General features: G+C 35.0%; 1 protein-coding gene across 1 annotated transcript in view; it reads left to right on the forward strand.

Annotated features, from left to right (window-relative positions):
* KIF13B (kinesin family member 13B) overlaps positions 1-13196 on the forward strand; it is a 351480-nt gene that overhangs the window by 212928 nt on the left and 125356 nt on the right. Inside the window, exons 23-29 of the mRNA XM_007938771.1 lie at positions 1036-1193; positions 2230-2362; positions 8117-8263; positions 8890-8919; positions 10516-10615; positions 11183-11309; positions 12045-12100. Of these exons, the coding sequence (XP_007936962.1) occupies positions 1036-1193; positions 2230-2362; positions 8117-8263; positions 8890-8919; positions 10516-10615; positions 11183-11309; positions 12045-12100 (751 nt within the window). The remainder of the gene's footprint in view (positions 1-1035; positions 1194-2229; positions 2363-8116; positions 8264-8889; positions 8920-10515; positions 10616-11182; positions 11310-12044; positions 12101-13196) is intronic.

Here is a 13196-nt window from a genome sequence, read left to right on the forward strand (position 1 = left end):
AGGGCAGCTGGGGGCCATAGTCTCAGTGGTTCCACCAGGCTCTATCAGACCAGCAAACCTGTTCCCCACTTTTTTTTTTTCCCTCCAAATGATTTTGAGTTTTGTTCCGTATTGTTCTCCCTCTCTATCAAGGGTCTCCTACATAGATCCCCTTCCAAGTGGATGACACTGGTAGCCGGGCACCATCTAGTTCTTCTGGTCTCATAGTCGTATAGGCTGCAGATCGGATGGTGTACCAGTCGCTAGGACTAATTGTTTCCATGAATTTTGGTTTTCTTCATTCTTCTTTGCTCTGGATGAGGAGAGACCCATCGTTGCATCTAGATGGCAGCTTGCTAGCTTTTAAGATCCCAGTCACTACTCGCCAAAGTAGGAGGTGGAACAATGTTTTGTATAGTATGTTATGCCAATTGAGCTTGATGTCCCCTGCGACTATGGTCCCAAGCTCACAGGTTCAGCTACTCAGTCCCTCTGGGTAGCTGGCTGTGACCAAGTAGTGACCACAACCTTGCCACTTGTCAGCTCTACTTGGGAATTCTGATCATTCACATAAACTTACAGGACCATTGTCTGCCAACCCTATATATGTTGTTGGATACCCTCCCCATTTCATAGACATATCTAATTGTTTAGCCTGTCTGCCCATCTATCCACCCATATACCCATGTTTGCCTTCACTGACAATGCAGTACTGTGTGGGCAAAAGGGTTCGTATTTGTTTTCTATACCTCCCATGCACCTCTCTCTGTCTTTCTCATCCTCAGTGGTGTCATATTAGTCACTCACATTTGGTACATTGCCCTTCTCTTCACCCAAATCAATACTTATCTCTATCAAGAGTTACAGTATAGCTATTTTTAAGGTCAGGAACCTTAGTCTGTCTTAGCATTAAGTAGATGATAATTCTGCTGTATAACTTTCTGGTTTCTATTTTTTTTCTTCCATGATTCAGTAAGTATGTGAGGTCAATAAGTAATCATAAATAATCATAAATTTTCCAGAATGTGTTTCCTGGAATTACTAATTTTCTTTCAGGAATTTTCTGTTAACATCACTGAAGATTTTATTGAGCATCTTTCAGAAGGGGCATTGGCAATTGAAGTATATGGCCATAAGGTGACTGATCCTCGGAAGAACCCAGCTCTGTGGGATTTGGGAATTATACAAGCAAAAACACGTAGTCTCCGAGACAGGTGAATTATAGATATCTATCTGATTCCATTGAAAATTTTTTTTTAAAAAAAGTTGAATACTGCCATTTATAAAGGTTACTATCTTCTGAATATGACCAGTATTCCAGAGATAGGTGTTGTCTCCAGGGTGTTAATAGCATGGGTAAACCTTTTTAGGGAAGTGAATTTTGAATAGTGATGGAAGGAAGCTAAATTTGTAGGTATTGAGTTGGGTACAACTCAACGGCACATAACAACGACGACAGTAAAATTAGGTTTTTAGAGAATAGTTAGCTTATCATTTTGAATAACCTGTAGAGAGAATCGATCAAGATCTACTGTGGTATTCAGATTCATTACTCTGCCTTTAGTTCACAGCTCTTTTTAAGTGGCATCACTGATGAAAAGAGGTAGGCTTGTTTGTTGAGCAGGATTTTGTTAGAATTAAAATGAGACAGAAATACCACGTTTTTCATCTAATTATAAAAGAGAATCAGATATTATATTGTTTTCTATTTAGAGTGTATGTTAGTAAATACTAAATAGAAGTTGAGAATTTTTTCTTGATTCTCGTACAAATTTAATGAAAATTTTTTTAAAGTTGTTAAAGCATTTATTGCTGCTTCAGTTTATCTGTACCAGGATATTTATTGTACTTGCTTCTGTACATGTAATTAAAATGTTTAGATTTTTGAGTAAACATTTTGAAATATTTATAATTTTATCCTTTTGGAAAAATTAAGCTATTTTTAGTTGCGATATTAAGATTGTTTAACTTTGGTTTTAACTAATTTTGCTAATATGTACTTGATTATTGCTTATTGAACTATACTTGGTCCTTCTGAGTTACTCTGTTTGGAAATATTTATTATTGTTAATTCTCATATGTAAAATCCTAACCTGCCTTTATTTCTTTGTTTAGAGAAATTTTATTCTTGAATTACAGTTATCATGTGTATGTTATGGTGTTCTAATAATACCTATTGCCTGAATATACCACATAGTGAAATAGAAACATATGATATGTGATTTTCCAAGAGCTTCAACTGTTTCCTAGATGGAGTGAAGTCACCAGGAGAGTAGAATTCTGGGTTCAAATCCTGGAGCAGAATGAGAATGGTGAATACTGTCCGGTAGAAGTGATTTCTGCCAAGGATGTACCAACAGGAGGGATTTTCCAGCTCCGGCAGGTAACAAAATTGTGAATATTATTTAAATGTTAAATTCTTTCATATTAGAAAGTTTAGCATTGGATTCCTTTTAGCAGAAATGTCAGTGAAAATGAAATCTCGACTGGCCAAGTCCATTTCTTATATTAAAATTGTCTCCTACTTGAGGTGTATTTTCTTTCATTTTCAAAACTATTGCTATTTATAGTATTTTTTTTAAAAATAATATTTTAAAAGAAGCTCTGTTAAGGTTAAATAAGAAAAAAAGACAGACTTTTTTTAAAAAAACTTATATTGATTGTGGTAAATAAAACACACACATTTCAAACAGCATTGTTGTTGTTGTTGTTATGTGCCCTCGAGTCGGACCCGACTCATAGGGACCCCTCCTTGGGTTTCCGAGGCAGTATCACTACGGAAGTAGATTGCCCCATCTTCCTTCCCAGGAGTGGCTGGTGGGTTTGAACTGCCAGCCTTCTGGTTAGCAGTCAAGCGCCTTAGGCACTATGCTACCAGAGCTCCAAACAGCATTAGAACACTTATTAAGATGAAGAGAAGCAGTATGACTTGGTAGAAAGAAAAAGGACTTTAGAGTCCACCCTGCTTAAATTCAATCCTGGCTTTACCATTGCTTAGCTGCATATCCATAAGCAAGTTAAATAACCTCTCAGTTCTTTTTCGCTTAAGGTGGGGATGATACCTGCTTCACGGGATTAGTGTGAGAATTAAGAGAGATCCTTTGTTTATTTAAAGCACAGTGCTTGAGACACTGGAGGAGTAAATATATGTAAACTAGTTACATATGTCTACATGCCAGAGGTTACAGCAGAAAAAAATCTAGGAATCATAACCACAGGCGGATTGTGATTTGTCAGTGTTGGTGTTGCCAGTTAACAATGGGAGGAAAATCTTACTTAGTACTATTCAGTGGACTTTGCATATATGATTTGGAAATATTCTTTTAGCTATATTTTGCATTAATCCAACCCTTAATGTAGAATATTGTATCCTATGATTGTTTTCATCCTTTAAAGCAATAGTAAAATAGTAGACTAGCTCTAGGAAAGGACTGTTTGAAGGTGTTCAAATCAAAGTATGAGGAAACGTTAAAGCAAACAGAAAATTTTCTGAACGATTTAAGTTTCTGAAAGTTTTAGAAGGAGGATAATAAAGACTTGCTTTGAACACATAAATGGATGAAAATTAGTTTTAGCAAATTCATTTCTGTATCTGGGCAAGGAATTAAAAGCACAAAAAAAATTAGTTTAAAGTACGATTTTATATATATATATAATAGAATTTTTTTGTTGTGATTTGGGTAAAAGTTTACGGAGCAAATTCATTTTTCAGACAACAGTTCATACACATTTTGTTTCATGACATTGATTGCAATCCTCATAATGTATCAGCTCTCTTCCCACTATATATATTCATGGGTATAGTCCCATTCATCTTCCTACCCCTGCTCAGCTTGAGTGTCTGGCTATGTATCCATTCAAAGGGTATTGCTACTACTATTATTGGGAGACTGGGTATGTAAGAGTATTTACCTTTTTTCCCTTTAACTCTTAATGCTCCTCACTGAATCTTTTAACTGCCTTGACCTTTTTTGCTAACCTCCCCCTTATTATATATTGCCTTTCCCTTCAGACATGTTAATACATGTCTACCTTCTAGTTAGCATAGTGGCTAAAAGCACTTGACTGCTAACCAGAAGGCTGGCGGTTCAAACCCACCAGCCACTCCTCGGAAGAAAGGTTGGGCAATCCTACTTCTGTAGTGATACTGCCTTGGAAACCCAAGGAGGGGTCGCTATGAGTCGGGGCCGACTCGATGGCAAACAACAACAACAACAACAACCTTCTAGTTATTTATCCTTCCTTTCCCTTCCATCCTTGGTAACCTTCAGTAAATTATTCTTTCTGTTTGAAAATGTTCTGCTGCCTTTTTGAAGTGGTCTCATAAAATATTTGTCCTTTTGTGATCGACTGATCTCACTCACTGAGCTCTGGTAGCATAGTGCCTAATGCACTTGACTGCTATCCAGAAGGCTGGTGGTTCAAATCCACCAGCCACTCCTTGGAAGGAAGTTAGGCAATCTCCTTCCATAGTGATACTGCCTTGGAAACCCAAGGAGGGGTTGCTATGAGTCAGATCTGACTTGATGGCACATAACAACAACAACAATCTCACTCAGTGTAATGCCCTCTAGGTTCATCCATGTTATGAGATGTTTCACAAATTCATTATTCTTTAACATTGCGTGGTCTTCCATTGTATGTATGTACTATAGTTTGTTTATACATTTATCTGTTGATGATCACTTAGATTGCTTCCATTTTTTTTTTTTTTTTGTGGGATATTTTTTGGAAAAACCTGGGTTTATTTTTTTATGTATTGACTCTTAAAAAAAAGTTTTTTTTTTTTTTTTTTTTTTTTAAAGAATGTGAGTGTTGACCTGAATACTAAAAGAATCATTTCAAGGGGTGGAAAGGTATTTCATATATAGATGGCAAATATAAAGACACAGAGGCTGGAATTAGGTAAGTGTAGGTAGAAAATGGAGGCTCTAGTGGTGTAGTACCTAAGGCATTTGACTGCTAACCAGAAGGCTGATGTTTCAAACCCACCAGCCACTCCTCAGAAGGAAGGTTGGGCATTCTACTTCCGTAGTGATACCGCCTTGGAAACCTGAAGAGGGGTCACCGTGAGTTGGATCTGACTCAATGGCAGTGAGTTTGGTTTGTTGGTTTGGTAGGTAGAAAGTGAAATGTAAGAAGTGTTGGAAAGCAGCAGGAGAAGAGGTCAGAGTAGCATGTGTCAGCTAGTTAATGAGGGCCTTGAATACTATGCTTACTTAAATTTAATATGTTAGAAAATTAGCAGCTATTGTTCTTTAACAGGAAAGTGACAGAATACAACAAATTTATCTATTTATTTATTCTACAACTATGTATTGAGTCACATGTGATGTGACAGTCACATGTGCTAAGTAGGTTTAGGCCTATTATGGGTAAGATAAATATAGTTTTTTGGTCTTGGATCATAGAGTAGGAGAGACTGATGTTGATTAAATAATCCCACAAACAAATTTTAAAAAATGCAACTGTGATTAGTTCTTCTAAGTACATTACATCATGAAAATTTGTAACATGGAGATTTGACCTACTCCAGGGTTATTGGGAAGGCTTTCCTGAGGGAGCCATAGGGAGCTAAGATCTGAGAGATGAATAGAGAACTGGGCAAATTGAGGGGTGACTATGCAAAGAGAAGGGAATATGTAAAGCCTTATGTGGGGAACTTAGAGAAGGCCTTTGTGCCTGAATGAGAGAGTACAAGCAAAATGTAAGTTTTGAGACAAAGCTGAAGAGACAGGTAAGTAATGTTGGGCCTTACAGGTCTTTTAGACATTTGTATTTTTCAAAAACCACTTTGTTTCTAGGATAAAGAACATACTGAAGGGGAGAAAAAAATAGTTATTGGCAAACCAGGAGGGAAAAAACAAAAACAAAAACAACAACTAGTATGGCACCTCACCTAGAGAGTTTGGACTATGGTGGTTAAAGGGGAGAGATAAAGAGAAATACATATTGAAAGATATTTAAGGATAGGATGTGTAGAACTGAACTGGAGTGAGGGAGGTGCTATGATTATACAGATGGTAATACCATTCATTGGGATAGCACCACTGGAGGAGACCAGATTTTGGCATAATAACATGAATTCAGTTTTGATTAAATTGAATTTAAGGAATCTTTGAGATATCCAAAAAGAGATATCGTACAGTCTGGACCTCAGAGACAAGGTCTGTGTTGGAAGCAAGAATATATGAGTTGTCTATATAACTGTAATTGAAACTAGGCTGAAGGTGAGATTATTGAGAGGGAATGAGCACAATGTGAGAAGAAAAGAGGACCTACAACTGAGCCTTCTGTAACCCCAGCACTAATTACCGAGTAGACTTAATTGAGCCTGCAAAGAGTACTTGAGAATAAGCAGGTAGACACCAAACAGGAAAATCAGGAACCAGCTTATATCACTGAAGCCTAGTGTTTGATGGGGTCAAGCAATATAATTTTTCTAAATGTGAGCAGCTGTACATTTAATGTTAGAAACACTTGACATCACTGTGATATATGACATTTCAGAAAATTGAAATGTAGTTTTAAATGTTATATATACTTACCACCTGAAAATGATAAAACTATGGTTTCAGTAATGTACCAAAGGTCACACAAATTGTTAATGACAAAAGTGGAATTAGAATCCATGGACAATAACTGCTGTTAGGTTTAACCATATGAAATTGCTGTTTTTGTGGGTAAAAAATGGTTGAACATGAGCAATTACAAGAAGTTCAATCTAATAGTTTCAATATACTTTTCAAAGCTTTTCTATGGAACATTAAGTCAGTCCAGGATTCTTTTTCTCCTTTTCCTTCTCCTTATCCTGAAACCACCCCTGAAGTTCATACTACACTCATCACAGGCACATACTCAAAATAGGTCATTTTCTGTCATAGGCAAAATAAAAATAAGTAATTGATGTGACTAAACTATTTAAAGCAATTAAAATGTTTTCTGAGGGACTCTCCATAATATATCTCATGCATAGTCCTAGAAAAATACTAAATCAAAAGACATCAGTACTCAGTCTATTCAAAATTAGCTTTGATAGGACCAAAAAGTTGTTTAAGTTGATTTTCTTGATAATGCAAAACTCTTAAGGACTAAAGATCTGATAGAAGAGAGGAAGAGTAATTGATTTGAAGTTATAGATTAAAATTCCATTTTTCAAATTCTGTTTAAGTTCCTAAAATTTATAAGGCAATTTTGTAGTCAATAATTTGCAAATAATTTGACTGCTATTTTAAAATAATACTTCATTGTAAATATATACAGTGTCACATTGTATTTATTCTGAAGATGTGCTGAAGAAGGAACAACTATTTCTGATTAGTTCTTGAATTTGCACTTTGGTTTACAATTATTTTTATTTTGAAAATACGACAGTGATTTGAAGATAGTCTCCTCCTTATTTCTATTTATTTTTAAGAATAAATCATACTACATATGTGTTTGGTAATATTCTCTTTAACTTAATATATCATATGTTTTTTATAACAATATTTTAATGATTGCATTATAAGTATCAGTTTATTTGAACAGTTAATATTGTACATTTCATGTATATCTAAGTTTTATTATTTTTAAGATTGCTTTAGCATTCCTTAAATTATATATTTTTATATATGTATGATTATTTATTTAGAACAGATTCCTAGAAGATGAATTGATGAGTCAAAAGATATTTATATTTTTTAAGACAAATTGCCCTGCAGATAGGTTGTACCAATTTATATTCCCACCAACAATGTCTGAAAGTGTCTGTTTCCTGAATTTTGGCAGTATAGAAATTGCCTCAAAAAAAAATTGGTAGTTTAATAAATGCAAGTAGAAGTTTATCATTATTATTTTAATATGTATTTGATATTCAGTGAGTTGGTTGGCCAACTTTTTGTATTTCCTTCATTAGAATTCTTTTCTTTTAATATTTTTATTTAAAACTATATAAACCATATATTTTTTTCTGTGTCCTGATTAACTTTCTTAAAAGGTAAATGATTTTTTCTGATTAATTTATAATTTTGTATTTTAGTGCTTGAAATGTTAAGATACGGTAAGAAATGTTTTCACATCAGCCAGTAGGGGTCACTGTAAACCAAATTTTTGTGAGAATCTAATTTTAAGAAATGTAAAATTACCTTCATTACAGGGTCAGTCCAGGCGAATTCAAGTTGAAGTGAAGTCTGTGCAGGAATCTGGCACTTTACCACTAATGGAAGAATGTATATTGTCAGTTGGCATTGGATGTATAAAAGTTAGACCACTCAGATCTCCTAAAACTCATGAGACTTTCCATGTAAGTTTCTTTGCTTATTGTGCTCTTATTGAAAGCTAGAACCGGGAGAGTCTTTTGGAATTTGTCAGAAAACTGCCTTCCATGAATAATTATTTCAGTATATATCTTTTCATTTTCTTTTAATATCTTTGTGTGTGTGTGTATGTACTTGTGTATTTGCACTAAGTCCCTGGTGTGGCACATGGTTGACCTTTGCTCTGGTCCATTGCAAGCTGAGGGTTAAAACATTTCAGCCTCTATAAACAGTGCCTAGGAGCTAACAGTGATTAACCTCCTCAACTTCGCTCCACCCCTCACCAAAAACCCCCTACTGGCTCATAAAGACTATTTGCCAGCAGGTGTTTGATTTCCCCTGGTGAGTGGGAGTATAAACCCAGCAGGGAAAGTATTGTCCTGGTTCCAGAAAAGGTCAAGTGAATATACTTTGCTTTCCTATGAGAAGCTCAAGGCTTTACTCCAAGTCCCTGAAAACTATAAAACCAAAGGTGAGGGTAGGTGGGAAATGAAATTGCATATTAATCAAATTAGAAAACAAAATATAGAAACTGTTCAGATTGTTTAATGTAGCCTAATTCTTGGATTCAAAAAATCATTTTGGTTCTACATAATATATATTTTTCTTTCAGGAGGAAGAAGAAGACATGGACAGCTACCAGGTAATTTAGCACCTGCTAAGTTCATCAAATAAGATTGATTAGAATACAAATTAAACATTTTTGGATGTAACTATGCTGTTAATAATGTGCAATTAAATTTGATCCAAATAATTGCTTTTTCTTAAAACAGTGGAGAACTATCAATATGGTTCATAGACAATAAAGTACAACCTATTCGTTGTAGAAGTTTAGTGTGTCTATCCCAAATAAGTGATTTGTGACTGTTATCTTTTTCCAAATGTAGCTCTCTCAGGTTCCCCAAAGATCCACAGCCTCATCCTTGTACTTTTTCTCTCCTTGAGTGGAGTTACCACTCCTTTTTTCTAATATCCTTGGTTTATACTGTGCTTTAGTCAAGCCAAACCCCCTAAGTATTTTCTACACTTTACAGCTCATCTCCTTTTTCCACATCAGAAGCCATATGCATGTTTTTTGGTTTTCCTGATCTCCTGTAGGATTTTGTTTATGGGTGATACATTTTATCTTGTTAGTTTTGGCTCATCCTTTAGGACTGTGTGAGAGCTCTCTGAATCCTGATTATGTCATCCAGTGTAGTCACTGTCCTGGTTTTCTCTCATTCTAATTTGATAAAAATGTCTGCCTTCCTATAAGTCACTAATAAAAATATTGTATCAGATAGGCTTAAACACAGAGTCTTATGGCACAACAGTAGAGGCTTCATTTTAACCTGACATTACTCCATTAATTACTGTTCTTTGGATGTGATATTTCAGTCATCTATGATTTCATGTAAGTGTATCCATTGTACTTTTCTCCATCTTGTCCATGAGAGTGTCATAAATTATTTTGGTCAAGTACCTTAGTGAAATCCAGACATACTGTATCTGCAGCATTCCACTGACCTACCCAGTCTTGTAACTCTATTAAGAAAGGAAATGAGGTAAGACTGGCATGCGTTCAGGTGTTGACTGGTAGAGTTGTTGGTCTGTCAATAACACACACACACACACCCTGAAAAAAAAAGAAGTATTTACATGACATTCAAAGAGAGTAGTGAAACATGTTGAAGGTAAAACATTTGAAGAATGCTGATGATAGTGCTGTTGTTGTTGTTATGTCGGCCCTGACTCATAGTGACCCCTCCTTGGGTTGCCAAGGCAGTATCACTATGGAAGTAGATTGTCCAACCTTCCTTCTGAGGAGTGGCTGGTGGGTTTGAACCACCAGTCTTCTGGTTAGCAGTCAAGTGCCTTAGGCACTATGCTACCAGAGCTCCTGATTGTAGTGCTAAGGGATATAAATTAGAAGATTATTGTGTACTATTTGTGATTTTTATCCAGCAAAGAGACCTCTTAAAAGATCTTAGTTGCCAGTAATTGGGCCCATTAGAATTAAAACTGGTTCTGGGTACCAGAAAATGTTCTTTTAGAAACAGTCTTTACTCTAGAAAATAATGGTTTAAATTCTGAGAGTTTTTATTCTGACTTATGGTTGGAGTCAAGTGGTGGTGGTAATGAAGAAATTACTATATAATACTTTACATTTTTGAAGCATGTTAGAGTAGGATACAGCATTAGTTTTAGATGTATTGTCATGGCATTCTATTTAGTATGATTTACCTTTTTTTTCTTCTAGGACAGAGATTTAGAGAGACTACGTAGAAAATGGCTGAATGCATTAACAAAACGTCAGGAGTACTTAGATCAACAGTTACAGAAGCTTGTCAGCAAACATGGTAGGAAAAGCAAATTGAATATTTTCCTCCACTTCAAATTAGTAGATAATTAGTCCTCAGATTTATTGTAGCCACATAAATTAAGAGCCAGATGAACACGTGAATAATGGGATTGGTGAGTGCATATAAATGTTTACTCTTTTGTTTGTGTCATATTCTTTCTAAAGAACATTTATTTACCCATTTATTATGATATTCCTATGTAACCACTTACCCCAATGAAAGAGAAAAAACAACATTGTTCCTCAAATATTTTAAGAAATGTGGTAATATTTCTTAAGTAAAGCATTCGAGTCCTTTGATTCTCGAGCAAATAATTGTTTTATAATTCCACTTCAGGCTTTCCATGGGTTGAAGATGACCTTTTGGAAAGAGTACACCTAATCTCTCTAGTTTTAAGTTAGCTGGAAATTTTTTCCTACAGATAACCAGTTATTGGTAATAGAGAAGTTTTAAGTTTCCAGAAAGCCCTCATCTACCAAAACCTGAAATACATCTTTTACTGAGGATGAAAGCATGAAGGACAAATGAGATCTCTTTACTTCATTCCCATTCCTTATGTTCTAGATAAAACAGAGGATGATGCTGACCGTGAAGCTCAACTTCTAGAGATGAGGTTGACTCTAACCGAGGAAAGGAACGCGGTAATGGTCCCCTCTGCTGGCAGTGGGATTCCAGGGGCTCCAGCAGAATGGTAAGAATACTAGAGTAGATCTTTTGAAATTCTAAATAATTGCCAGATTTTAGTATGAATTTTGCCTGTGCTTTAATTCATGGGAGATTCATAATAGCATATGAAGAAAAAGTTATTTGAATTAGAGGAACTGTTAAATTATTTTCATGAATAACTGTGGCCTAAAACTGCATTTATTGAATAATATTGTTATCGGCCAAAGTAATTAAGATTTTTGGGAATCTAAATCAATATTTAGTACCACTACACTTACATTAAAAAGAAAGTTAATATGTTAATTTCTTAGGGTCAATCCCTTAAAAGACTGTTCTATCACAACAAAATTTATCTTCCAGAGTTCTTGGATTTTGTGCTGACTTAAACTGTACTGTCAGCAAATGTTCTATGCCACTTTATAGATGTTAAAAATAGTAAATTAAGCTACGTGGAACCCTCAAGTATATTATTTTGTAAGAAAATAAGTTTAAACAAGGGGATTTCACTTATGAACAGGTGTCTTATAATAAGTTTTAGTATCAGAGACTGATGATTATACATAAAAACAGTGGTAAAAGGACACAGTTAAGTTTTAGTTGAATCTCTGGTGTTAAATTTTAGTAAAACCAATAACTGTCATTATTATTGACTTGACCTGTACATAATAGCCCTGAATGTGTATTAGGGCTGTATCTTGACGTACATGCTGCTGAGAAAGTCTACTTTATTGGATATGCCATTTGTTCTTTATGTTTTTAGGACTCCAGTACCTGGGATGGAAACACACATTCCTGTTATATTCCTTGACTTAAATGGTGAGTTACGAGGTGTTTTCTGAAGACTTAACCTCTTCTGACAAATTAGTGTCCAAATAACATATAAATTCTAACAAAGTTTATAGTTAGGTAATTCTGTAATCTAAAATTAGAGTCAGCTTTATATGTGCCTCAGTACTCTCATGCTTGACAAAGAATGAACTTTTTTTATAAGAATAATATTTTTATAACAGTGATAGGCATGTTCCACCATGATGCCTTCTCACATTTCATTGCTACAGTGACAGTGCTATATGTATGCTTGGTTCTCCCATCAATTTAAGATGATAGTAATGTTTTTCTATACTTAATGTATTCTCTTCTTGAATACTTAGAGAAAGACTTCTGTAGAAAGGACCAAAAACTAGTGATTCCTACATAGTTTTTTTTTTCTTCCTCTGATGTTTTCTTAGCGTTATCTAATAAATTTCTCAATTTTTATGAGTTCTTAAGACATTCATGCCTACATTGTTTGTTTTCAAACAACTGTCATTTTTATTAATTTTTTACCCTATGTGAAGAGTTTTGGTTCTAGGTCCCTGGAGGGTTGAAAGTAAAAATGAAAAGGTAGATTAAGAGGTAAAAATAAGTAAAAACTCAGCAGTTAAACTCCTAAGACATCTAAAGATGGACTGTGTATTAAAGTTATCCTAAATAGACAAGATTGGATGTCCTTGTTTTCCTTTAACTGTACTAAAATGTTTTTTTTCCTATCATGCTAAAAATGAGTTGTAATAACTGAGGTGTATAGCATCTTGTGCCATTTAGCTTCTTCGTACATATGGAAGATTTTTATACACATAGAGAATGATACTTAGCTACTTCTACCATCTGTCTACCTGATGGGGTGGGTACTTTTTAAAATTTTACTGCCACAAGGTTCTATCCTACCTTGTTCTCTGGAGCCTGGGAGATAGAAGTTTACTTCGGCCTATTCTTATGTTATGATTCTGAGATGATTGAGGTTGGGGAGGGGAAGGTGAATAAGAAAATGGAGAAGAATAAACTTAAATTAAGCTCCTGATTCAAAGATAGGATCAGAACCTTGTTCAGCATTATGAACATTCTTGGTCCTCACAAACCTACATACTAGAAG

This window comes from Orycteropus afer, unplaced genomic scaffold (assembly GCF_000298275.1).
Source record: "Orycteropus afer afer isolate SDZICR_OR568_19922 unplaced genomic scaffold, OryAfe1.0 scaffold00053, whole genome shotgun sequence".
In the NCBI taxonomy this organism is placed as follows: Eukaryota; Metazoa; Chordata; class Mammalia; order Tubulidentata; family Orycteropodidae; genus Orycteropus; species Orycteropus afer.